Here is a 25,776-nt window from a genome sequence, read left to right as displayed (position 1 = left end):
CCTTTCTCTCAGTTCCTGTTTTGTCGCACAGAAGTTCGGCAGACAATTCGCGTGGAAGGCTGTTTTGCCAAAGTTGTAAGAGCCGTAACCGAAGGATGTGGTCGCGCTGCTAGTCTGCATGCTACAAATGAAAAGACGTCTGGATTCGGCTTGGAAGAGCGGCAGAAGACAGCTGAGCTGAAGATTCTTTCTGACCCGAAGGTCATGAAACAAACCACGGGACGTCTAGGATAACCAGGGGTAAGGTGTCACCGCGGGTCTCTTGTGTGCTTTTCACTGGGGGGGCAAATGCAGTTGGACCAGCTGTTTATCAGTTCGTGTCATTTATCTGTTCAAATTCTTAAAAATTGCACATCCACGAAGCCGTACATAACCAGAGTATCAAATAGTAGTCGCAGTTGTTTGATCTTACTATATGTCTTCGTATTGCCACTTGTCATCTTAGCAAAATCAACACTGTGGAGAATTGCAGTGCAGTCCAATGCATAACTGTAGCCTTGATGGATATGGGAACTGAAGGTACTTATAGGTTATTTCATGCTTTTATCTGATACCCTAAAGCTGCACAGGTATAAGCTGAGCTTGACATGTCACAGGTGCAAAGAATTCTATAAAATAACAGGTTCTGTGGTAGAGGAACCTGCGCAGTGACCGAACGGTTGATTCATGTTATACACATGTGTATAGATGGATGCAAACGTACAGATTCTGGGTTATGTTTGGCTTTGTCTTCTTGTAAAAACACAAACCACTGAGTGCCTGAAGCGCATGTGTGAAAACTGGGTCTTTCTGCGTCTGGCTCTGTCAAAACACCACAGTTTGGTGGTGGAGGTTCTAGAGGAACAAACATGTTTTGAAAGTGAAATCTGATAAACAGGGTGGAGTGGAGTCATTTCTGCAGAATCTGTTACAGTCTCTGTACACTGAGCTTGGCTTTGTAGGGTGATCAGTCCAATGAGCAGGACTGTAGGGCAGCTGTGCGCTATGAGAAGTGCTTCATGAAGCTAGATCAACGGCATAAATCAGCAGAGACGTCTATGGGGAGGATTGGCTTGTGCTCCTATCTCTATTGTTTTACTAGGGTCTTTCGTTAGATATTGTATGCCGTGGTACATTACTGATGAATAATGAGCAATATACTGATAATTTTGTTGTAAACAGGTCTCAAGATGCTGAAAGCAGGTACTGAACTTCCTGTGGGGCATCTGGTGTTGTGACCGGGGGGGGGGGGGGGGGGGGTAACTAGAAATACTGGGATCCCTGACAAAATGTCACCTTGGGGCCCCCACTGGAGTTGGAACTCTCAATCTGGGGCCCCCCTCCAGTAGACTTTGTTAAAGGGGGGGGATATCAGGGTATCCATGACACTGCATCCTGCGTTGATTTTAACTCCAAAGCCATGCAACAGTCAGATCTGGGTTTATAAGCAGGATGATGCCGCATGGGTCCTGTTTCTCTCACCTCTGCCCCCCCCCCCCTGCCCTGGATTAACCGTCTCATCCGTCTAAATGGTCAACAGACTCATGTCACCTGATTTCTCAGTATTCTGATTGAACACTTAGTAAAAATTTAAATTTGTGCAGCGTGGAGAGCGATGCTCCGGATATATTCTTTGAAGTTTAGAAATGCCAATTTTAGTTTTTTTTTTTCTTTTAAATAATAGGGGAAATGGAGCATCCAGACCCAGGGATGTTTGTCCAATCCTGCTTTACCAGGAAGTGACATCAGCCAGTGACTAACAGTGCATGATAATCCCACCCAAATGAGAGTATTAAATGCTCAGCGTCAAATGCATTCTCGAACCAAAATAAAAACCTACACAGTTACAGAAACAACAGGTCATGACCGAATAATTACATTTATTATAAATACAATGAACGTGATTATAAAGTAACTGCATTAATGGAGAGCGTTGCAATTAATGATTTAACTGGGGGGTGATGAAGAGGCCTAGTTGATGTCACTGACAGACAAGGAAGTAGATCCTGCACAGTTTCCTCCTCAGCGATGTAACTTCTTCTTTGGAACTGACCATCACTTGCACAGCTCATACCCAGAAAAGACTAAAAAGATAAGCTAGATGTATAGGTGTACGTCATGAGAATTTTTATATAGCAAGAAAGTGTGTCTTTGGGACAGCAGGTATGTGGTGTTTACCTGCTAAAACCATTTGGGATTCAGGTATTGTTTTTGCTTTGTAATATGACTTAATTGCATTTTTACTACATTTAAACTGACATCAGTATTTTAATATGACAGCACAGAACATCTTAGGTGATCCGGCAGTTATTACTAATGCTGGATAAAGTTACTCATATAAAAATGTGTGAAAATACATATTCTTCATTGCCTCAGGCCCTGACGGTACCTGTCTTTGTGTTTCTTAGCATCCTTCAGGGTTTACATGACCATTAGGTCGGTTTAACCCAAACTGGAAAGTCCCAGTCACCAAGACTTTCCTCACATGTCGATGGAGCCACATGTCAATGAGTGAATCACACACCCCTCTGTTGCTTTAAGCAGCCCTTTTGCAAGCAGCCTACTGAACAATACGCGTAAACATAGATCCAGGTCCCACTAACTTCGGTGGAGTTTGCTGCCTTACGCTGCGTGCCGCTGCAGGACGCCGGCAGGCTGAATCAGGTTCGTTTGTGATCGTAAGCTGATTTTCTACCGGTCGAGAGATATGTGGAGGAATTATTCAGCAGAGCAGATGCACAGTTATGGTGCGGAGATGCTGATGGGACTTTAGGATTCAGGATTCGCTCACAAGTGTCTTGGAAAATATCCTGGTTTGGGTTTTTTTTTTATTGTGACCTTACAGCGGGACCCAAGACTCTGTTTTCCATTTTGAGGCCGGCCAATGTTAATGCCACGTGACCCACACAGGTAAATAAAATAGATACTATATATCTGGCCAGATGATTTTATTTTCTGAACGAATCACTGATAACGATCGTTGTGATAACACAATGATAGCGAAACTCACATTTGCAAGACGGGTGTATTTGCACAGATGATTTTGATTTGAAAGGAACATGAAATCGGTCACCACAGAGGCACACGAGAGGGTTTTATTTTCGGAAATGAAAGCTGATTTCTCTGGAAATTCTTTGCCTAGTAAAGCCTGTGGTCTGTGTCCCAGTTTTAAGCCGCTGTAAAATATAGTGATAAGTCATGCTTACCACAGTGTGTACATAATGCTTCTTTTCATTTCCAGTTGTTCTTTGTTTTGCAAATGTGTTTTATTATTAATTTGACTACTTTGGCAGTCCACATTATCATATTTGTTTCCACACTTCCTGTCAAGTTAAAAAAATAATTTCATTTCTTCTTTTAAGTATTTCACATTTGATTGCTGTATTAGAACGGAAGTGGAAGTGATGGACAATGTTATATCATAAACCCAAGGGTCCACGTTAATCTTACCCAGTGGAACCGTAGCTCAGCTTCACCAAATGGAAGGACACCAGCGTGATATAGGTCAGCACCCAGTGCTGCCACCCCCCCAGGCGATTTTACTGGGGGTACAAGTAGTGCACTTCTTGCACCCCAACTTTTAGATAGAGATGTTGTAAAGTTAAATGAAATTGTAGATTGTGACGTTATATTTGGAAATGTGGCTTGTTTCAGTCATGTCGATGTGTAATAATTTATTGTCAATGAATTATTTGTTTTTTTTACTGCCTATCCATGTCAGGGGGGGGGACTGCGTCCTCCAGCCAGCCCCATGCCTCCCACAGTAGCACCACCAGTGACTGCACACCTCCCCAAACGAATACTCAGTCGTCCAGCATAATAACGCCTTTCGCGATCTCACGGGAAGTTAATGACCCATCGTCTGGAAGCCTTTTCACACAAAGTGGCAAAGATTAAGTCAGGATCTTTACAGAGGGAGGCTTACCTGAACCTACCTTTGGCGAGGGGGATGTAGTCCGTTTATTTGGAATGTTTTGGTTTTGTGCTTTGGCAGTAAACTCTAATATAAGAAAGCAGAGGGCAACAGCGGCATTACGGATGTGTCACATAAACTCAAATTGGCAAAGAATTTGTAATTTTTCTCATGTAACCTCTTGGGTTGACTATAGACAAATCTTGAAGATTCTTGTATTAATTTACACTATACAAATATATAGCATATTTTTTAAGGCTACAGATGTGTCATCAGTCGAGCCTTTGCATGGAATTGCCTTGCCCCACTTTGGCTTTGACGTGTCTCCCCTTCCCCGTACCGCCAATGCCCTCCGGAGGGGCTTCGCTGACCCCCTGCGTTTCCGCGCACATGCCGCGTTCGCGTCTGGCTGATCAGCATCACGGCTCCAGGCCTGGCTTGTTTGCGCATCTCACAAACAGGCTTCCTACTCGGGCTCGGCTCCGCTTTGCCGCACGTCTGCATTTTTTGGCCGCTGTGAAATTGTGGCTTTCGGTAAACTGCCAGAATAACCTTTTGCCTCGAGAAAAACACTTTCTCTGCCCTCAGAGTGTAGAATTTTTTCTTCTTCCCCCAGTTTGCATGCATCAGCTATCATCCTTCTATCTTCGACCTTCAGCACCGAGTCAAGATGCGCTTGCATCACTCTTAAATAGTGACGCTTTTAGCACCCTTTGCTGTATTGTATTTATAAATTCGTTTTAGTCGATCAGCAGAAGCGTGATGGCCTTTGCTACGAAAAGGGCTGGAGTAACTTCGCTGAACATTAGGACCCTGAAATTTCGACGACCTTTTCCACAGCACCGGAAATGCCACCTTTACCATCGGTGACCAGTTTCCGCCACCAATTCTTTGAAGGCTGTACCTTGTCGCCTCTTAGAAATAGGACGGCACAATTTCACAGCTCTAGAAAGACGTGGCAAGCGGAAGCTGTATGCGAGTGTATTTTTGTGTATTTTTCTGTGCTTATCTCCCCGCACTGATCTCTAGGCTGGGGTCGCTAAGCTACAGAGCGTCAACACCTATTTTAATCGGGGTTTTCAGCTTCTGCAGTATTGAAGCTCCAGACGCTGCTGTTCCGCGATGTAAAGAGTGTGTCTGTCCTTCCTGTTTATCTCTATGCACACTTATTATTTGCAGGAATCCTTATCAGCTTAACTCCACTACAGTTTGTAGGGCTTTCTGCTCTCTTTGCAATATTATCACCAGCATTATTCTCGTTGCCCCACATAGCACCAGTCAAAAGTCTACGCACACCTACTGAAAATCCTTTGTTTTTCAAAAAGATAACGATTATGCAGTAAGTGTTACCGTGTGAATAAGGAAACGGATAGTAGCGCTACGACAGACAAGCTGCCGCCACAATCCTGAACCCCATGGAGCAGGTTTGGGATGAGCTGCATTGACGAGTAAGAGCAAGGTGGCCAACATGTGCCCGGAACTTGTGGACACTCCTCCAGGACTGTTGGGGAAGCCATTCCAGGTGGCTACAAGCAGGCTTTTTAAAAGAATGCCAAGAGTCTGCAATGTTGTCATCGTAGCCAAAGGAGGTATTTTAAAGATTCTATAATTTGAGAAAATTTTGGAATGTTGGTCACTTGGTCGTTGCAGTGTTTGTTGTATATTACAAAACTGTAAGTGAATAACAGCTAAAATAGAGACGGAAGCATTAATCTCTAGTACTGTACAGACAGCATGTCATGATAGGATAACTTAAGGCTGGGAAATGAATACCAAACCAGTCATAGGATGGGTTAACCTCAGTAACCACAGACTGGTTCGGATTGTTCCTGAGTTGATGTTATCTTGGTTGGTATCTTGAAGTTTATTTGTGGTCCATTTTGCAGTCGCCTTGTGAGTCCAGTCTTCCTTAAACCACAGTGAGTTCGCACCTGCTCATTCTGAAATCCAACAGCACGACCATCGCTCAGTTCCTGACTCTCACCCTACACATAGCTGTTTGTCCCAAGCCTTCCTCACCTTCAGCCTTAGCCTCACCCTGCCATGGCGTGACCCGCATGTTGCTTTGACATCCATGAGTCACCCATCCATCTATCAATCCATCTCTTTCTATTTGACCACTTTAACCGGGGTGCTGGTGAGCTTCTGCCATCCCAGGCTTATCCCAAGAAGCAGAAGCCGTAAAACTGTGGATACAAGCTCGCACGACAGGACATGTGGAGAAGCCAGCTCGCCTGACTGCAAAGGTTTGGACTTTCAGGGGACAGCTGGAGAAGGTCTACATGGGCACAGAGAAAACATGAGAACTTCACACATGGGCAGAGCAGTTAAATGTACCAGCAGTATAACATGGAAACACTGGTCACGTACAAGAAAGTACAAATGAACTCCCACAGGTCACTGGGTAGCCTTAAATAAGTATCTTTTCTTTGAATCTATTTAAAAGCGGGAGATGGTAAAAAAGATTATCTAACCAGAATTTTCACCCACTGATATCTCTTACAGAACTGAAAGGGTCAGCTTTCATAACTGGATTTTAACTTGCACAGTCTAAAAAGAGCAGTTCAGCGTGCGTTTCACTGCGTGTAAAATCGTACTTTGTATGATTTTGCATGTGACAATTAAAGAATCTTGAATCCTGAGATGGATTAAATACCTGTGGCATGGATAACCCTTCCGAGGTCATGTATGTTCTGTACTAGTCAAGAATCTGGGCAGCCCTACTAAAAATGATTAGTTTTTCTACAAGATAAGGACCCAAAGCCCACCTCGAGGGTATGTTGTTGTTTTATGAAGAAGGACAGAGACGCAGTGCTGTGACAGATGACCCACAATCCGCCCACCTAACCCCAATGGAGTTGGATTTACTATTAGGTGAATAACATAACTAAAAAAAAGAGACAAATGCATTAAAAGCAGGTGTGTCCAGACTTTTGACTGGTCCTGTATAAATGATGGTTTTAGTGATTGTAGCGTACTTAACCCTTCCAAGATTACGTTTCTGCGCAGATATAAATATGATTCCAAATCCAAAGACTTCAGAAAAACAGGAAACGTTGTCATGACAACTTCTTAAATATAACACGGCAATAAATTTTAATGCAATTAGACTTTTATATGTTTTCATGCGATGGTAGCTTGCCTTTTATAGTTGAGTGTTGTTAATATTTTTTTAAATCACATTTCACCATCGCACTCCCATATAAGTATTGCAGTGCGTAAGAAATGGTCATTTTTTTGTGCGACTCCTTCTCAGGCATGTTTATCTCATACACAGCAACATATATTTGTTTTGTGCCCTGCTTGGCTAATCATTACTCTGACTCCTGTTTCCTTATTTTTAATCATTTTAACTCAGTGTGCCATTGTTACATTTGTGGCATATTTACATTGTTACATTTTACGTTAGATTTTCTCTGATGAAAAGACATTTCTGCTCTTAGCTTCTCAAGCAGATGCAAACAAATCAACTTATAAAGAAAAAGAAATAAATAAATAAAAAAAAAAAAGGGCCCGCAGTGGAGCTTTGGGGCATCGGGATTTACTCCTTCAGCGCGGATGTTGGGGAGTAGCTCTTTATTGTTGTAAGACGCCGGTGGAATATTACTGATGATTAATTCTCATTATCCTCTCTGGCATAGGCCGCTGGAAGGACCTGTGTTATTGGCAAGCCCTGAATTAAAGGGAAGCACTCCATGTAACGTGTTATTGTCTAACTCCTGTTATTTCCTAAAGCTATCAGCAGCTGTTTCTCATTGTGAACGTGAGTGTGTGTGTGTGTGTGTGTGTGTGTGCATGAGTATGTGTGCGCGAAGGGTAGGATTTTAATGTGTAGTCGGGAATAGGTGGTTGTATGATGTGAGACCCCCGCCAGCACAATGTAGTGCCCCGGCCGTTCTGTGGGAGTCCATCAGCTCGGTGGATCACAGACAATAGTGCCGCACCTGCTTCCTCAATGGACCCGGGGCAAGGTCTTCCTGTTTGGAGCTGCTGGGAGTCGCGAGCAGGCAGCGGGTGTCCTCTGAATCCTCCGGCCCCTGTGTGAGCGACAGGTGGCAGAGGGGCCGGGGCCGAGAGAGCGACGCAAACGCCAGGAACCGTTAATCCAAGCGTTTGGTTAGCGTCCTTAGCGTCGTCACCCTGTCCCGAAACGTAAAATCCTATAGCAGAACCACAGTCAGACGCGTAGATAACTGGGTTTTAAAATACTTGCGTGAAAGCACCTAAGCAGCTAAACCGACGAAGCTTCACAGATAAATTAAATGCGCTGTGTCATTAGAGCATTTGGAAGTGACGGCACCGTTGCCTGGTGCACTGCCCTGGAAACAGGAGACAGCCGGCAGGGAAAAAACCCAAATGTAAATAATCTGCGTCCAGACGAGATCCCAGGGCCTGAGCCACCATACATCACTATCAGTCGACAGTCCCCTTTACTGCCCAGATAAATCACTTCCACATGTTATTGTGTCTTTCTCCTTGTTTGGTACACCGGCCATTCTCCGCAGCCTTTGCCTGTCGTGACCTGGGCGTTATCCGCAGTTTTCTCACCGTGAGTGTGGCGCACTGGTGCCATGGAATCGTGCAGAGAAACGCTTCATAGCTCAGTTTCATGTTTGCGGCCGGTGCCGTGCCCTTGAAAATCCCCCACGATTCCCAATTTGCATAAAGAAAAATGAGTTTTATGAAAAGCTGCCACCACTAATTCAGCACTAATAGTTCTATTCATCACGACACGGCAACTTGTGGAGGTTAGGGGGGGTTCGGCCTGTTTCTGCCCGTAACATCGGCACGGCTGCTCGAAATTCTTGGGTCAAAATGGAAATAAGCTCATCTTTCTGCCACCGGCTTCCTGATGTTTCATATCCTGGGTTACAAAATATCAGAATGTGGAAGTAAACTTGTTGACGTTCGAAAAGACGAGCGCACATCCCCTTATGAAGGCATGTGACATGATTACAACACTCTTACTATGCAGAAAGGTGCAAAATGTGGCTGTGTTTTCTTAAATAAATGTCATCGGTCTGAGAATCTGATGCAGACTGCAATCGAGGATTATACGAATTATAGCGGTATTCTAAACCGATGATGCAAGAATATATAAAAACGAATTACTTATTAGTAATGTTGAATGTTTTTCGGGACTTTCATAAGCGTAAGAGAATGTAATGAGGGTTTCTGTCAGAACGATTAAGGAAATCAAGCTGTGGACAGAAGCTGGTAGCACCCCCTGCTGTTCGTGCGGAGTAGGACGCCTTGCCCAAGTTGCCCTGCAGATGTCCGGCTCATTGCAGGGACACACACAAGTTGGGGCACTTTGCAGAGAACCAGTAGGCATCCTAGGCGCATGCCAACCCGTGGGTACGATCCCGACCCACCAACAGTTGCGGCACATTTCCTCTCCAGGCCTTTCCAAGTGTCGTTAATGAGGACCCTCGCTGCTGGCCAGTGCTGACCCCCCGACTTCCTCATCCGCTGCTCGCAGCGCGCTGACCCCAGCTGCACACAATGATGCCTTCCTGTCTGTCCTTGCTAAGGAAAGCCCCCTTGTGGCTAAATATAGGGGACCCCCTCTCCTCCCGTGTTCAGTCCCCTGATCCTGAGTCACATGTGGGCAGTTGGATCGCGTGCCGGCAATTATGATCGCGGCATTCCGTGATTATGTCTTTCTCGTATACCACGTGATGTCAACCTGGGCTTTCATCTCACTCATTTAACTCAGATGAAAGAATTTAAAAATGTGAAAGAAATTAGATAAATATGAGGGTGAATCTGACTGTTTGGCATGAGCTTATACGTGCTTGTGGATGTTCATTTAAGAACCTAGGATGCTACTTTGTACATGATACTGAAATGAGGAAAACCATCATAAAACCTGGTTTTTACATTTGATACATATTTATTTACACTTGGTTTATTTGATGAATAATTTTTACGCAGCAGTCATCTGTTGTAAATGTGCATTGAAGTATTTCTGGCAGGGTGCTTTTTGACATGCGGAATAAATTGCAAATTAGCCCACCAGCCCCTGGTGCCTTTGTCCCAGTCTCATATTCAAATTGACTTTTTCACGTCACATATCACTAAGCCACACGTCAGCTAGGAGGTAAACAAGTTCTTTTTTTTAGTCTTACAATTTGACAGCACAGTATTGAAGCGAAATCAGTCTGTCATGGGATGTTTCAAAATGTCCGTCTCCCTTTTTCTTTCCGGTCTTTTCTGCAGTGGGATAGACTATTTTCTCTATATAAAGGGTATAAACTTGGCTGTGGACGGTAGGGACACCGATATTGTGGGGGTACCGCGTGTTTCGGGGTCCTTATCAATGTTGAAGCTAAACCTACTCCCTCGCTCGCGAACCGCTCCACATCAGCGCGTGTTTCTGGGTTCCTGCTTATCAGATGGGGTCGTCCCAGGTCAACCTGCCTGTCAAATGTGGGAGGGACACCTGTCGACCGTCCAATCAGATTACAACCTTGTCTTTTAATGTCATCTGCCCCCCGGTGGCAGGTGGTTAACAACCTCTTCTCAGCCGAGGTTCCTTCCAATGACCCTTGATGGCAAGAAGAATATTCTGGATCACCACATCGGACAACCGTGGACTTTCTTCGTGCTAAAACACTTTATTATTCTCAAAAGACCAAAAAGGTTGTTATTTATTTGTTTATCAGAAGGTTCCACTTTTTATACTGCAGTATGATATGAAGTTTTGCTCTCAGTATGAAGCAACCCGGGTTTAGTATTACGTGTGTCAGGTTGTTTGACCTTTGGATTATTGAGTCACACTGAAAACAAACACGTTACTGTTATTACTGTTAAGCCCATAGGGGATTTTTCTTACCTTTGACATGATTTATAACACGATTTTGATATGGCATAGAATGGATCTGCAGAAAAATGGGTTTCTACGTAATATTGATCTTCTGCTGGATGTAACATCCACTATTATATATATATGGGGGGGGGGGGGGCTGTGTGGCTCACTGGATTTGGACACTGTACCTGTGATCTGTAGGTCAACACACATCTGCATGTATGTATTGTGTCTAGCATATGTATTGTATTACATCATTTACTTAACTGTGGACTAATGTTTGTTTGTCAGTAAGGTTGAGTTATGGAAACATTATATGTCATAAGCAGTTGTACTTTTTTTTTTTTTTTTTTTTTTTTGGTTATTGCCTCAAAGGCTGGTGCTGATCGCGAGCAAATCCCACGCTGCGGTGAGAGTAGGAAGTGGCAGACGTCACCGCCAACCGTCACCGCATCCTGGCCTTTCCGTGTCACCTGAGCGTGGTCTGACAGCCAGCGTACCTGCAGCGGCCACAGTCGCCCCGTCACAGAAACACCACACACTCGTCAAAACCTTTTCGGCAGAAAATGGCAGTCAGGCAGCGATCAGCCAGTTTGTTCTTTGCCGTAATTCACTCCTCCATTTCAGCAGAGATTTGCTCATCCGTCGAGTTTTCAGATGAATCTCATTTAATCTCATATTAAACTTTGGGTGACGGCATCCATACAGAAATGAAACCTACACCTCTTGATAAACATTCCCACGTATCATATGTCAGCTTTTACAAAGAAAAATACATGGATCTTTAGTCCTGGTCTTTCTCATAGCTAAAACTATGAGACAATTAAGGACTTCAATAAATTCTCTATGTGGACTATTCTGCAGTCATTTCTCTCAGGACCGAGGTGAATGGCAACGTAATAAGACCTAGAAGGCCGGTAGCCCTCCAGGATGAAAACAGGACATCCCCCATTTCAAAGCGTATTGTTCTGTTTATTTTGTTTTTCGTTGGCTATTTCTCTGTGGAAGTTTGTCCTGAGTATCTTTCCCACAGGTCTGACAGCAGGTTGACAACCTACCGCTCTCTTGAGATGCGTCTCGCTCTGTGATTTCGAGTAGTGTCGTCTGCTTGACGCTTGTTCTCTCTGCCCAGGAGGTGAGCCAACATGCAGCACACCACATGCACAGAGGACCGTATCCACCACGCCCTGGAGAGGTGCCTGGATGGCCTGGGAACTGGCTCCTCCCTCTCAAGGTCCTGTAGGTGTCCCCAGGCCAGCGTTTCTATTTATTTATTCATTCTATTCTATTCTTTACTTCTCTTCATTCAGACATTGTATGCAGCCTCAGATATCCATGTATAGGTATATTTCCGTTGTATGACACCATTTTGTGGATTAGAACTCTGTACTCATGGGTAGAAGGTCGCTAGTTCCAATCCCATGGCCGGCAAAGCGATCATATGATTGTCGGGCCCTTATCCAAGGCCCTTACCCCTGAAAATGGCTCCTGGGGTGCCAAATTAAACATGGACCCTACAGTCTTACCCCAAGCTGTGCTGTCTGCCCACACCTGCATCTGTATGTCTCATAGCTGACTAAAATGGGATATGCAAAATATAATGCGTTCCTTAGCAACCGTATTCATACAATTAGCGAAAAAAAGTCTTATCTTTCATTTTCATAGATCATTATTTAAGGTCAGCATTGGGAAAACCCACATCCTGTCACAGGTCACTTTTTCCACCATTTTGCTTCTCCTCTCAGTGTTGTATTACCTGAACAGCCGGAATAGCATCTGACACAGAAGACACAATACGAATGGTTGTTGCAAGAGGCACAAGGCTGAAATAAGTCCATAAATCTGTATTTTGTGCAAATGGGCTGCAGATCTACATATGGCTCAACTGCTCCCTTACACCCCGGGCAGGTTTCTCAGAAAAACGTGCCACTTCGAATTTCACGCGACTCAATAAGCTCTCTCTCTTGATCTCTCTCTCTCTTGATCTCTCTCTCACTCTCTCTCTCTTGCTCTCTCGCTCTCTCTTGCTCTCTCACTCTCTCTCTCTCTCTCTCGCTCTCTGCCTCTGGTGCGGAAATCTTATAGTTAGCGTGTCAGCTAGGAAGGAAGCGTTCACCGCACATAGTCCTATGATGGGGGAGGAGTGGGGGGGAGAGAGAAGAGCGCACTAACACTGATGCCCACGCACAAAACCGTGCCGAGCGAGAGGCTGTTGCGCTGCAGAGAGCCACCACAGAACCCTATATGCACGGTGCAGGTGAGATTAAATACGGGACGTAGCGCAGAGCACTTTTCAGCAGTATTTCATAAGGCTGCACAGTGCTGCAAAGCATCTTGTGAAATGTAACAGAAGGAACTGAGCTCCATTACTGATTTGAAGAATATCCTCAGCTGGGTTACAAATCTGATTCCTGATCCTGCAGAAGCACAGTTTAGGTTCATAACACTAACGTATTGAAGCCCTGGTTGGAGTACGATCTTCCTCCCCCCTAGCTCGGCACTTTGACCATTGGCTTCTGTGAAGGGTTTCATTTCTGCAGTTGGGTTCCCCGGGATGATCATCCACACCCCTTTCTCCTCCTGTGTGTCCCGTTCTTAGCTGGGCTGTGCATGAACCGCTGGAGTCTGGAGGAGCTAGTGAAGAGGGACCCGGACAACTTTCTCATTCTCCTCCACCAGATTCTCAGAAAAGCCAAAGAGGTATAAACCTCTCCCTCCATGGCCCCCATCGGTCATCACTCCTGCCGTTGTCTCTTCCTCTGTAAATGCCTGAATAGTTTTCTTTTAGTCAGCTGAATTGTTTAGTGAGCTGGACAGGTCTCGTACCATCTGGTATCTTCTGTAGGGAGATGTAAACTCATAGCAGTTGCCAAACTTCTGTGTTTCACCTGTCCCTCATGTCCGTAGGTCCAGGAAACGTCCGAGTATGAGCTGGTGGCCCCATTGGCTATCATGTTCTCCAACACCCTCCTGCAGGTAAGGGGGGGGGGGGAACGCTAAGCCCACACACTCAGATTCTCACTCTGCATTCTTCATCTAATCATGTGGACCAATGGGAGGAGATTCCAAGTACCAGGACTGGAGAGCCAAGGCAGTTCTCCTACCATTGATTTTTTCTTGGAGCTCCTATTTATCGAGAGCTACTTGTCTGCATCTGCTTCCACAAATGGCTAATGCCTGTGCATCGTCCCCGTGTCCGCTACCCCCTGAAAGACCTGCATGTGTTTTCTTTTCTTTTCTTCAGACGCCATATTTTCCTGTGGACTCCCAGCTCCTAATGGAGGCCTACGCGGTGTTCCACCGCTTCCTGACGTGGCCGGAGCCATACTGCAGCGTATGTCGCAACCTGCTCTCCACTCTCTGCCAGGAGATGAAGGCCCCAGGTAACCAGTGCCTTGCTTACCACCAAGAGCGTAACTGAGTCACCTGACAAACTCTTCCAGAATGGTTAAGTGTGGTTCTTGAAAAAAAAAAAGATATATTGTATTTTATCTACTGCCATCTAGTGACAAACACGATTATTGCAGCGACTGCCATCCACAAACTTCCCTCTCTGTAATTGTTTTCATTGTTTTTTCATTTCATTTTCAATTTTTGTCAAGAAAATATGAACTGGAACAGGTGAACATTTTTACAACTAAAAAAAAGAAAAGTTTTTCTCAACTGTCTTAAAGTTGATGTATTATGTCTGTTTAGCCAATATGGAAAAACATCGATTTTTTTTAATCTTTCCTTGAAGACAACTTTTGAACAGGTGATGAGCCTTTGTTCCTACTTTCCTAAAATGCTGATCGGCTTGCGTGTTTTAGGTATCTCCTACCATCGGCTGGTGAGACAGGAGCAAGGGTTAGTCACACCCATGCAGAAGTCGAAGACTATGTGAGTTTTCATATCCATTATCTAACACTCCTGTATTTCATTATAGAAACATTTCTGCAGTTAGTAAGGTTATTCATTGAAGGGGAACTGAGTTTAGTTATAGTCTAAGTTATGTATCATTTTCTTTGCATGCAACAGACTTGATAAATGTACATTTGGTGCATAAATGTGTTTCGTTAATCTACGGTTCACATCTGGGTTTCATTGACTACATTTTAAATTTGTCCTTTTGAAATATACAGACTTTAAGCCAACTTCTGCTTTCTGCTTCTCTTAAAAGCGGAAGGTGACGTTTGTAGGTCAAGGAGGTCATAATTGCTTTTGCATTTTTGCAAGCCAGAGCTGCTGTGTACCGAACAGCCTTGTGTTGCGATAACCATTTTAAGAGTATCGTAAGAGTGTACAATTAAGAGTATAATGTGTGTCTATACTGCTGAAAACCCAAAAGACATGGATGGCTTAAGCATTAATGCTTTGTCAGATATCTTCTGTGGAACCTATCTGTAGCATCTACACGTCATGCAGGATATCGACTTCTGCAGAGCTTAGGACTTCCTACAAGGTTTTTCACAGGTCACCGTTAAAGGAGCCGACAGCTGACTAGTGTCATGTATGTGACGGTTGACGTGTTCTGCGGCCTGGTCCTTCAGAACGGTGCTCTTGATGAACCCGGTGGACGTCCCGCCCCAGTTCCTGTCCGTGGTCGAGCAGCTCAGCCAGACCCATCAATCCCAGAAGGAGGCCTACATCACCCTCATAAAGCATGCGTACCAGGCAGCCCACGGCACCAAATACTCACTCCCCTGCATGCAGAAGGCCCTGCAGGTACACGCCCCCACTGAGAGGGAAGGGCTCCACTTTGCACGGGAGGACCTGGTGACCAAAATACCATAGATGGCTGTAGTTTCATATCCTGATGACTTTTCACTGCTCTGGATTTCCCCTTTTAGTATGTCAGTCCTTTCGAATCTTCTAGCACAGTGTTTCTCAACCCAGTCTGTGGCGACCCCCAGAAAAGGCCACATCTTTGCACCCCCCCCCCCCCCCCAAGCTCACGAGACACCTGTACCAGCTATTTTGTGTTCTTGATTGGTTGGGAGCCAGGAGGGAACGAAAAAGTGGACTATCTATGGGACCCCATAAATTTGGTCGAGAAACACTGTGCTCGTGCGGAGATGCAGAAGTTAATGGTTCATGTGTCACCTGAAAGGATAAAAGTTTGGAGGAGCTGAGTCAGATCTTCACTGCGGTTTCGGAGCTCATGGAGTCAGCTGCCTCCATGGAAGATCCGGAAAAAGCCCGGGCTGATTTACTGCAAGGCCTGGAAGGACTGAAGGAGAGGGTTGGCATCCATGTGTCCAATGGCAGGAGATCAGAAGGTCAGGCAGCCTTTAAATTTACATGGAAAAGTTTCCAAATGTGACTTATTGCTTTGGGCTAGTCTCACTTTAACTAGCTATTCAATGTCTCGTTGACTTAACCAGGACAGTTGCAGACTCTCCCTTTGCCAATCGCCAGAACTTACATGTACGAGTGGGACAAGGACAATTTTGGTAACGACCTTCAGTGCTTTTCCTGACATAAAGTGTTCCTGTCCATCCATTTTCACATGTACATTATCTGATTGTGATTTTCTAGACCATACCTTCAGCATTACATTTAGGTGTATCATTGGATTTCTTTGACAGATATTTTGAACCAGATTCTGGAAGATGAGCTCGCACAAATTCCTCCCGAGGAAGGACTGGACGAGGATGACGATGAGGAGGAGGAGAAAGGGGAGCAGGACGAAGAGGAGATTTCGGAGGAGGACGACGTTGTGACAAACGGCTGTGTAGACCACAGAGCCTCCACCATCTCCACCATGTCCACACTATCCACAGTCTCCAAGGACTCCATGTTCTCAACGCTCTCGGCCGTTTCGAATTGCTCCGCGCCCTCCGTGTTGTCGATGGTCTCCGGAGCAGACAGTGACTTCTGCGAGGACATGGAAGATATCCTGCCAGAGCGGGGCACCAAGACGAAGCCTTGTTTGAGTCAACGGTTTTCCATGCTCTTCAAGCCGAGAAGCAGCCATTCCCTGTCGCGCGCCAAAAGCCTCGGCAGTCCCGAGACCAAAGACTTCGTGGTGGTGCGATCAAAGCGCTCCAACTCTCTTCCCCAGCATGCCCAACTGCGCAAGCCAGAGCGGTTACCTCTCAAGCCCGTCTGCTTCCGGAGAAGGCCCATCCTGAGCTGCGACGAGGACAGCAAGTCCACCACCCTCCGTGTGGTGGTGTTTGGTGCCGACCACGCTGCCGGAAAGGTGGCTCGGGCCTACAGCAGCCTGCGTCTGCGGGAGAGCACCAGCCCGCACCTCACTCGGGTTTTTAAGCTGCAGTTCTTCTTCATTCCGGTGAGAAGGAGCAGCTGCAGCAGCAACAGTGGCGGCTCTTGGAAGACGTCCGATAGCCTTCTTCGAGACTCCGTCTGCGGGGTACGCATGGCTGCTTCTGAGCAAAACAGGGAGACAGACAATGTGTTGATTGTTGATTGTAGTAGAGTAGTTATCAAAGAGTTATGAAGATGGTTGATATATTTATATTTCAGTTTTTAGATCAATATTAACTGTTATGCAGAAAGGTTTAATGGCAAAGTCTGTGTAGACACTGTGTAGTCTATGTACACAATGTGTAGACTGTGTAGACACTGTGTAGTCTATTTAGACACTGTGTAGTCTGTGTAGACCTGTGTAGACTGGTCCACAAAGGTTGGATAGGATTCAGGAGTCCATCAAAAGTGATCTGTAGATTTTGATTGATTCTCCTTCACAAACTGGCTGCTCTGTGAAAGACTCAACCTGTCCTCACAGGAGCAGAGCTCGCTTGGCATGGAGGACAGCACTAATGACATTGCACGCTTCATCGGAATGCTGGACCCCTGGTACGAGCGCAACATGCTCAGCCTGCTCAGCCTGCCTATTGACGTCCTGTGTCAGGTGAGATCATGACCCCAGGTTCTGCTCAAGCGCAGAATACTCGCAGGTATGACATGATGAAGCCCAAGTAATGGCCTACATTTGCTTTAGGGTGCATTAACCGATCCGTACCGTGCCCGATCATGTTTGACCGCCAACGTTCAGTTCATCTGCCTAGTGTTGTCACAATAACCATGACTGTGTACTTTCTTGCACATAGCACCCCCTGCTGATTCACTTGCATCACTACTGCCATTACTTTCACAGCAAACCTCAAAAACAGAAACTGACTTTGGTGTCTGCGGCGAACGTCTGTCCATTCTGGCAGATCTGGTCTTGTACTACTGTCGCAACGCTGTCCGACCCGTGCTGGTACAACTCTACCAGGCTGAGGTAGGTCATCCACTCTCCCTCCAAATAAGATAAGCAGACGAGCATGTAAATTGGCCCAGTATTAAAATGCTACAACTACTTGTTAACATGTCAAAACTAGATCTGAATAAAATATAACAGCGATGTGTCCAATGAGCTTGTGATACCCTTTGCACCATATTCAGTGTTCAATAAAAAAATAAATGCTGTACTAATAGCCCCTTGACATGATCTATATGAGTGACTGAGTTGTTTGTCTGGTGCAGCTGACCCTGGTGGGAGGAGATAAGAGGACTGAGGTCTTCATCCACTCCTTGGAGCTGGGCCATGCTGCTGGTACTCGTGCCATTAAGGCTTTGGGTAGGTCTTCCACAAGCCTCCTTGTCCAAGTCAACCAAACTACAGACCAACCTTTTGAGGTTCCTACTTGAGCTCTGGTCCTCAGCGCCCTAAGAGTATTATGAAGCCCTCTCATACCTATTGCCAAGATCTACTAGGCTGATCCTGATCCCCCATCCTAAGCATAGGCAGGATTGGAAAAGGGGAAAGCTGGCATTTTAACCTTACCGTAATACTCCTATTAAAGTCATGTCTGTTTTTCTGAGACATGAATTTGGCACATTGTGTCCTGCAGGCGCCGCCAGCAAGCGCTTTGGGATTGACGGAGATCGAGAAGCCGTCCCATTAACACTAGAGGTGGTTTATAACAAGGTAGGGTCCCGCTGCAAAGATAACCTCTGTATGCTTAAAATTTTAGATATAGAAATGCCCTCAGGAAGCAGGAACCTTTAAATATCCTGTTCGTACCTCATAGGTGGGTGTCAGTGGTCGAAGCCAGTGGAACAGAACAGACAAAGTCTGCACGTCCATAAATCTGACCAAAGCCTGCAAGAAGCCAGAGGAACTTGGTATGTTATTGCAAGAAAGAAATCTCCACTGGAAATACGGGGTGCTTTTTTAAACTGTTTTGAAATAAATGGGACATTTTTAAAAGTTTACGTCACACTAGGGGAACTCTGGCCCCTCTGTCGCTATTTTGTTACTAACCCTCTACTTCCGTCCAGTTTAAGATTGAAGATACGACTTCAGAGATTCGCTCATTGAGTCACTAAGCCCCAGATATTTTTTACCTTGATCAAAAATAAATAGAGCCTGAAGTCCGGAAAACAGTTGTAATGTTTCCTGAGCAGTTGAGCTACACCTATAACCCTATATAAGGTTAATTTCTAAATGAATGCTTAACTAAGGAAGATATCTGAATAAACCATAGCTGGTGTCCCCAATTCCAGGTTTACACTGATTGCAATATTAGTTTTAAGTCTTGTTTATTTTAATCCCAGCGTATTTCTTCAGGGAAATTAATTTAAAAAAAAAACTATTGTAGCACAAACACAACTGAAGAAAATCAATGCAAGATCATGGCTGTACCGTCTACAGAGAGAATTATGTAACATAAATATGTTGTAAGCATGACAATCAGACCCCAAACCCAAATATATATTCCTTTTAGTTGTAAAAAAATATAGTTGCAGTTTTTTTTTTAAGTCTGAAAATGGGGTTAACGTAGGGATGCAGATAATTATGCTTCCCCTGAACTCTCCCTGAATACTTTGGTCTTGAGCAGATAACACTCTCATTCACCTTCATTTTGAGAAGTGAATGTTGGCCTAAACTGGTATAAAAATGAGAAACAGAAACCGACAGCCTGTCATTCTTCGTCGTTCAGACTCGAAGATGGAGTGCCTCCAGTTGACGATGACGGAAGTGTTGAAGAGACAAAACTCGCGATGTAAAAAGGCATACAATCAGGTGAGCAGGAAGTGAGAGGCTGCGCAAAGGGCCTCGTGGCAAAACAGGATAAGGTGCAAAGCTTACAAAAACATCCATTTCATGTGGTTTAGGACAGCAAAGAGTCACAGAGAAAGAAAAAACATGAATGCAAAGCAGAGGCAGTTCTTGCACGACACCGACTCGCGAAAACCATTTAAGCTGTGAGGCGCAGCCGTAATATCGTGTTACCGCATTTTACGCGAGCAGTTTTGGTGTCTGTTAAAAACTCCTGCGGCCACTCAAGCACACAGACTCAATATGGGTGAGTTATAGGGCATCCCAGCTAACACGGTCATTCCTCCGTCTCTAAGCAACTGTCAATCACGGAGGTGAAAGTGGACAAAGTGCAGGTGAGCGGGGGCAACACCACCTTCGCCGTCTGCCTGGACCAGGATGAGAAGAAGATCATTCAGAGTGTGACTAGGTAATGTGAAACACACCTTTCATCCTGGAGTGTGGCTTGGATGGCAGGCCCAGCCTCCGATAAACCTTCTGCTTTCGAGGAGATCTTGTGCCGGTTTGACAAGTAAACACAATAGATTTTGGATTGATTGTGTAACAGACTCAGTGAAGAATTAATTGTACGTGAATGTGCAGTTTATATGTAATCATACATATCTGTGCATAGATTATATATATATATATGTTGATGTGTTTACATACGTTTGTATGTATGATTGTACTAACCGATGCCATTTTCCTGCGCGGTGCAGGTGTGAAGTGTCTGTGTGCTACAAGCCCGACATCATGACAGACCGGAGGCTGCGCAAGTCCCTCTCCACATACACCGAACCGCTCCACCCAACCTTCTGCTCTCTACTCTGCCTGCCCATCGCCACCTTTAGCGGGGCTCACCCGTGAGAAAGTTACCCTCCACTGGAGGTCTTCCACTGGACCAAGTTTACAAGAGGTCTAGAAATTTGTAAAGTTTTTTTGTTTTTTTTTAAATATTATTATTTGCTTTATTTATCATTCAGGAGATCATATATTGTCCCACGGATGTGGGTGAAAGTGCAATAACTTTAATAAACCTTGAATAACAATAACCTTGAATCTGACAAAAACACGAGATAGATATAATTAATTGATAGTAATTCATTTGAATGATGAGAAAATGAGTCTCATATTGGACTCCTGGTGCAAAGTTCACACACAGACACACACACACACACACACACACTTAATTGCATTTATAGGTTATAGTGAAATAATACTTCGTATGTTAATCTAAACAAATACAAAAATCTATAAAGTATATTAAATTATTACATATGCAAAATTAATCATAAAAAGCGCTTTAAATTACGATGTAATTCTAACCTTGTCTTCAATATAATTACCGCTTTATCACTCGTATGGGGGTCTATATGCCTCTAAGACATCCCAGTTCATGAAAATTAAACATTTGTTTTATGTAGGCAGCTTTGTTTACTTTGAGAATATTACCAGACACTTATATACCGAGGAAAATACACTAAAAATGTTAAAGCGTTTTTCCTACTATTGTTTCGCAATCGTCTAACATGAGATATGAGATAAATGAATGGGCTGTATTGAAATGTATTTTTAGAGTGAAGATAACTTTTTGCACATAATAATATGACATAACATGACTATTTCATTAAATCCGACCCTTCGTAAGACATTTTAATACATTGAATGCAATCTCTGAAAGTGATCATCGGCATAGAAGACTTGTTCTCAACACGAGACAATCGTCGCGTCACGTGCAAAACGTATACTACGTCGCTCACCGGAAGCGCGCACTCGTAGAGTCGGCGCGTCTACCGCAGCCTTGCGGCAGATGCTGGCTTCAACGTTGATAAACACTGAGCTCCTAGCAGAGCAGCGGTTTTCCCTCTGACATTAAAATATGCCTTCAAACGTACGTCATTTTGTTCAATACCTTATTCAGATCATCTGCCGGAAATTAAACCATGATACACAGCTGACTCATCCGTATAGATCTACTGCATTCTCATCGTTTTTGGATGCTTTTTTTTCTTTTATCCATACTGTACGTGTTGATCTCTGTAAATACTGTATATATACATGATACTGTAAAGTATATGTGCATCTAGTCATAGCTTACTTAATGCGTGTTGTTCATAAACTAACATATGTGTATATAGTGTAATTTATTGTTATTTCGCATTTTTATAACTTGTCCCAATCTTATTTAACTAACGGGTAGCTGCCTTGTAGGCTGCATTGTAAAATCAAAGACCAAACACAAGCTTATCACAGGAGACAAAGCAAAGGCTCGCGCTCTGTTGTGCAAGTGTTGCAGGATTGTTACTGATCACAAACACTTTGCTACTTTAAAAGAATCAGGACTTGCGGGATGAAAATAAAATGCGGTACACGCATGGTACATCATATGAAGGATCGTTTATCAGATTTATATGTATGTTTTGAACGGTGTTGAATTTTGTATTTTTTTTGTCGATTTTCTTTTGTGGGAAACATTTCAGCATTTTACCTAAATCATACGCAATTATATCTTCGTAATGCACTTGTATACTTACCAGACCCATCATGACTGTTGAAATGTTAAATCTTTGATCGGTGTAAGTATTTTTTGTTTGCGTCTTAACATGTGCTGATCTATTCTTGTTTAGTGTCTCTAAATGTAAATTGGGATGCCATTGTTTTTGCATAAGCTTGACCCCTTCAGCATGATGGGGAAATTTGGACCCTCCTGTATTTCCTGTATATATTTTTATTTATGTTTAACGGTAGTTTTTTTCCCCCCGTAAGCGTTCCCCTGTTTTAGCAATAGTACTTTTTTGCTGGGCCATTGATGATCGCGTAAGATAATCACATTGGCAAAAAGGTGTTGCTTTTGCCGTCGTTTTTCCGGATGTTCCATAATATGGTGCCGGAAACAGGAATCGTAAATGGCCTGGCTAGTGACTTTGTAACCCTGCCTTCCAGTAAATACCACACACAACATGTTCTGTGGGTCTCCAGGTATGTCAAACCATAAACACTTAACTTGAGCCATTGCATGTCATTAAAATAAATTGAGTTCTCTTCCCACTGGGCACTGAGAAACTTTTACCATTTGCGTTATCAAAAGCCAAAATGAACGTTTTGGGTAACTGTCGCTGTATTCCTGTCTTAACCAATGTGTCTTCTCAAACTGCAGTGCAATTCACAAGTGTACCTCTCTCTCTCTTAAATAAAACTCAATTACTTCTCATTGAACTCCCGTTTTCCACAGCAGGACAGAAAAAAAACAAATGTTCTAAGGATGAGCCAAACAGAAAATCATTTCCCATCAGCCAGGGAACTAAGTGACCGTTACAATTGTGTCTAAATCTACACAGCAGTGAAGCTCTGCTGATTGCAGCTGAGTTTCTCATCTACTGGAACCAGGAGGTTCAGTTGGTCACAGTGGCTGATGGGCAGTGGATCGTATGATGACAAGAGAATGATGCTGAGACCAAACTCTGCTTGTCAAAGTAGGGCTACATGTACTATTTAAACTCACTGTGATTTAAAATGTTTCTCAAGTGTAGCTTGACATTTCACTTACGATTTATCATTTTAATAAACAAGCCTCTGTGCTTTTGATTGTAACAGTCACATCTTTGGGCCCTTCAGCAAGGCCCTTAATCCCCACCCAGCTCCATGGGCAACGCTGCAGGTGACTGCCCTTCGCTGCCAAGCCTGCTATCACCTACATATGCGTCTGCGTCTCGTGGAGAGCAAGATGGGGCAGGTGAAAAGAGAATCAATAAAGTGTCATTATTATTATTATTATTATTATTATTATTTATACCAAAGATTAGGTGCTATACCATTGAAGATAAGACAATGACTCGGTGTGTAGCAAAGAGAATTTCATATCAAGAGTCATGGAAAAAGTATCTGATTTTCATTCAAAATTCAGGTACCACACCAAAATGTTCCATCCATCCATCCATTTTCTGCCGCTTATCTGGGGTTGGGTCGCGGGGGCAACAGTCTAAGCAGGGATGCCCAGACCTTCGTCTCACCAGCCACCTCCTCCAGCTCCTCTGGGGGGGAAACCAAGGCGTTTCCAGGCTAGTAACTTCTCCATGGCGTGCTGGGTCTGCCCCGCGGTCTCCTCCAGCTTGAACATGTCTCCTCCCCAGGGAGGTGTCCAGGAGGAAATCTAGATAGATGCCCGACCCACCTCAGCTGGCTCCTTTTGACGCAGAGGAGCAGCGGCTCTGCTTTGAGCTCCTCCTGAGGGTCTGAGCTCCTTATCCTGTCTCTAAGGCTGAGGCTGGGCACGCTGCGAAGGAAACTCATTTCTGCCACTTATATCCGCGGTCTCATTCTCTCGGTCACTACCCATAGCTCATAGGTGAAGGTAGGAATGTAGATTGGCTGGGAAATCGAAGCCTTCTGGTTCAGCTCCCTTTCTTACCACAACAGAGCGTTACAGCATCCGCATCACTGCTGACGCTGCTACGATTCACCTGTCGACCTCCGATACTCCAAGATACTGAAACTCCTCCACTCGGGGCAGCAACTCATCCCCTACCCGGAGAGGGCGATCCTCCCTTTTCAGGTCGAGAACCATGCCCTCAGGTGCTGATCCTCATCCCGGCTGCCTCACACTCAGCTGCAAACCACCCCAGTACATACTGGAGGTAACAGCCCGATGACACCAACAGGATGATGTCATCTGCAAAAGGCAAAGATGTGATCCTGAGGTCCCCGAACCGGAACCCTTAGCTACACCAAGAAACTCTGTCCATAAAAATTATGAACAGAATCAGTGATAAAGGACAGCCTTGATGGAATTCAACACCCACCGGGAAGGAGTCTAGCTTACAGCTGACAAGGCAAACCAAGAACTCGCTCCGTTTGTAAAGGGACCGGATGGCCCACGACAGCAGACCCCTGTACCTCATCCTCCTGAAGCATCTCCCACAGCCCCACCCTTGAGGGACACAGTCATGTGACTTATCCAAGTCTACAGAACACTGGTTGGGCAAACTCCCACAATTCCTTCCAGTATCCTTGTGAGGGTGCAGAGCTGATCCAGCGTTCCACAGCCAGGATGGAATCCGCATTATTCCTCCGGGATCCGAGGTTTGGCCAACAGGCCCTTCTCTCCAGTACCCTGGTATAGACCTTCCTAGGGAGGCTGAGGAGAGTGATCCCGCTGAAGATGGAATAAGGAAAAACTGTATTGCAAGAGGAGTATGTTTTCCTTTCGTTGATAAAATAGGATGTTTGCAGGTAACTTGGTAACAGCTAGGGGGCACTGTAGTGCCAGTCACGATTTCGGGCTCGACCTTTGCCGTAAGATGATATAATATAATAATCTAACCGGCAGTATGAGACTAATAACCCAGTGTCGGTGTCTGACAGTGAATGATTAGCATGTAGGCTACACATAAAGCAAGATAAAAAGATTTATAATAAATTCATAATTTGGTTTTCAGCTCAGCCTTCTTGCCTACATTTTCAGTCCCACCTACAGCCTAAGTCTTTCTGAAGTACGATTCCTGAAATTAATATTGCTTAAGCAAAAATAAAAGTACTGTTATTTAAAAATACTTTGAAAGAACAATTTTGGAAAAAAAACTACCCTGTTACAGTAACAGCAGGATATTTAGGCATACTCTGTCAACTCTGCATATGAAATGCGTGGTTGTTAATTTGACTACTCACATTCCTGTGCACGTCGCTCGACGAATTTGCCCTGTGGATGGATTAGCATACTTTCCTATGTGCACCTTCCGTTATGGACTCCAGGCTCACTGCAAGAAGCCTCTTCTACAGCCACCTTGAGGACATCTGAAGAACTGCAGAGGTATAAGTCACCTATGATGACAAAAGTATTGGGACACACCTCTTAATCATTGAATTCAGGTGTTTCATTCCGACCCATTGCCACAGGCGTATAAAATCAAGCACCTAGGAATGCAGACAGGGTTACAAATATTTGTGAAACAATTGTTCTGAAGAGCTCAGTGAATATGTAATACTGTCATAGGATTCCACCTTTACATTATATCAGTTTGTGAAATTTCTTCCCTGTAAGATATT

General features: G+C 44.4%; 1 protein-coding gene across 1 annotated transcript; it reads left to right on the top strand.

The window, feature by feature from the left end:
• pik3r5 (phosphoinositide-3-kinase, regulatory subunit 5) lies at positions 1-22,945 on the top strand. The gene is made up of 18 exons (XM_049014186.1): positions 1-240; positions 11,836-11,942; positions 13,303-13,403; positions 13,611-13,679; positions 13,948-14,086; positions 14,513-14,582; positions 15,233-15,407; positions 15,793-15,961; positions 16,067-16,135; positions 16,271-17,058; positions 17,434-17,559; positions 17,806-17,931; positions 18,177-18,270; positions 18,545-18,621; positions 18,725-18,818; positions 19,637-19,719; positions 20,052-20,164; positions 20,454-22,945. Exons 2-18 carry the CDS (start codon positions 11,849-11,851, stop codon positions 20,599-20,601), a joined length of 2,535 nt encoding a protein of 844 aa, XP_048870143.1. The 5' UTR covers positions 1-240; positions 11,836-11,848; the 3' UTR covers positions 20,602-22,945.
• Positions 22,946-25,776: the final 2,831 nt, after the last annotated feature.

The sequence above is a fragment of the Brienomyrus brachyistius genome, chromosome 5, assembly GCF_023856365.1.
Source record: "Brienomyrus brachyistius isolate T26 chromosome 5, BBRACH_0.4, whole genome shotgun sequence".
NCBI lineage: Eukaryota > Metazoa > Chordata > Actinopteri > Osteoglossiformes > Mormyridae > Brienomyrus > Brienomyrus brachyistius.
Note: the sequence above shows the minus strand (reverse complement) of the source record. Positions and strands in the feature narration are given on the sequence as shown.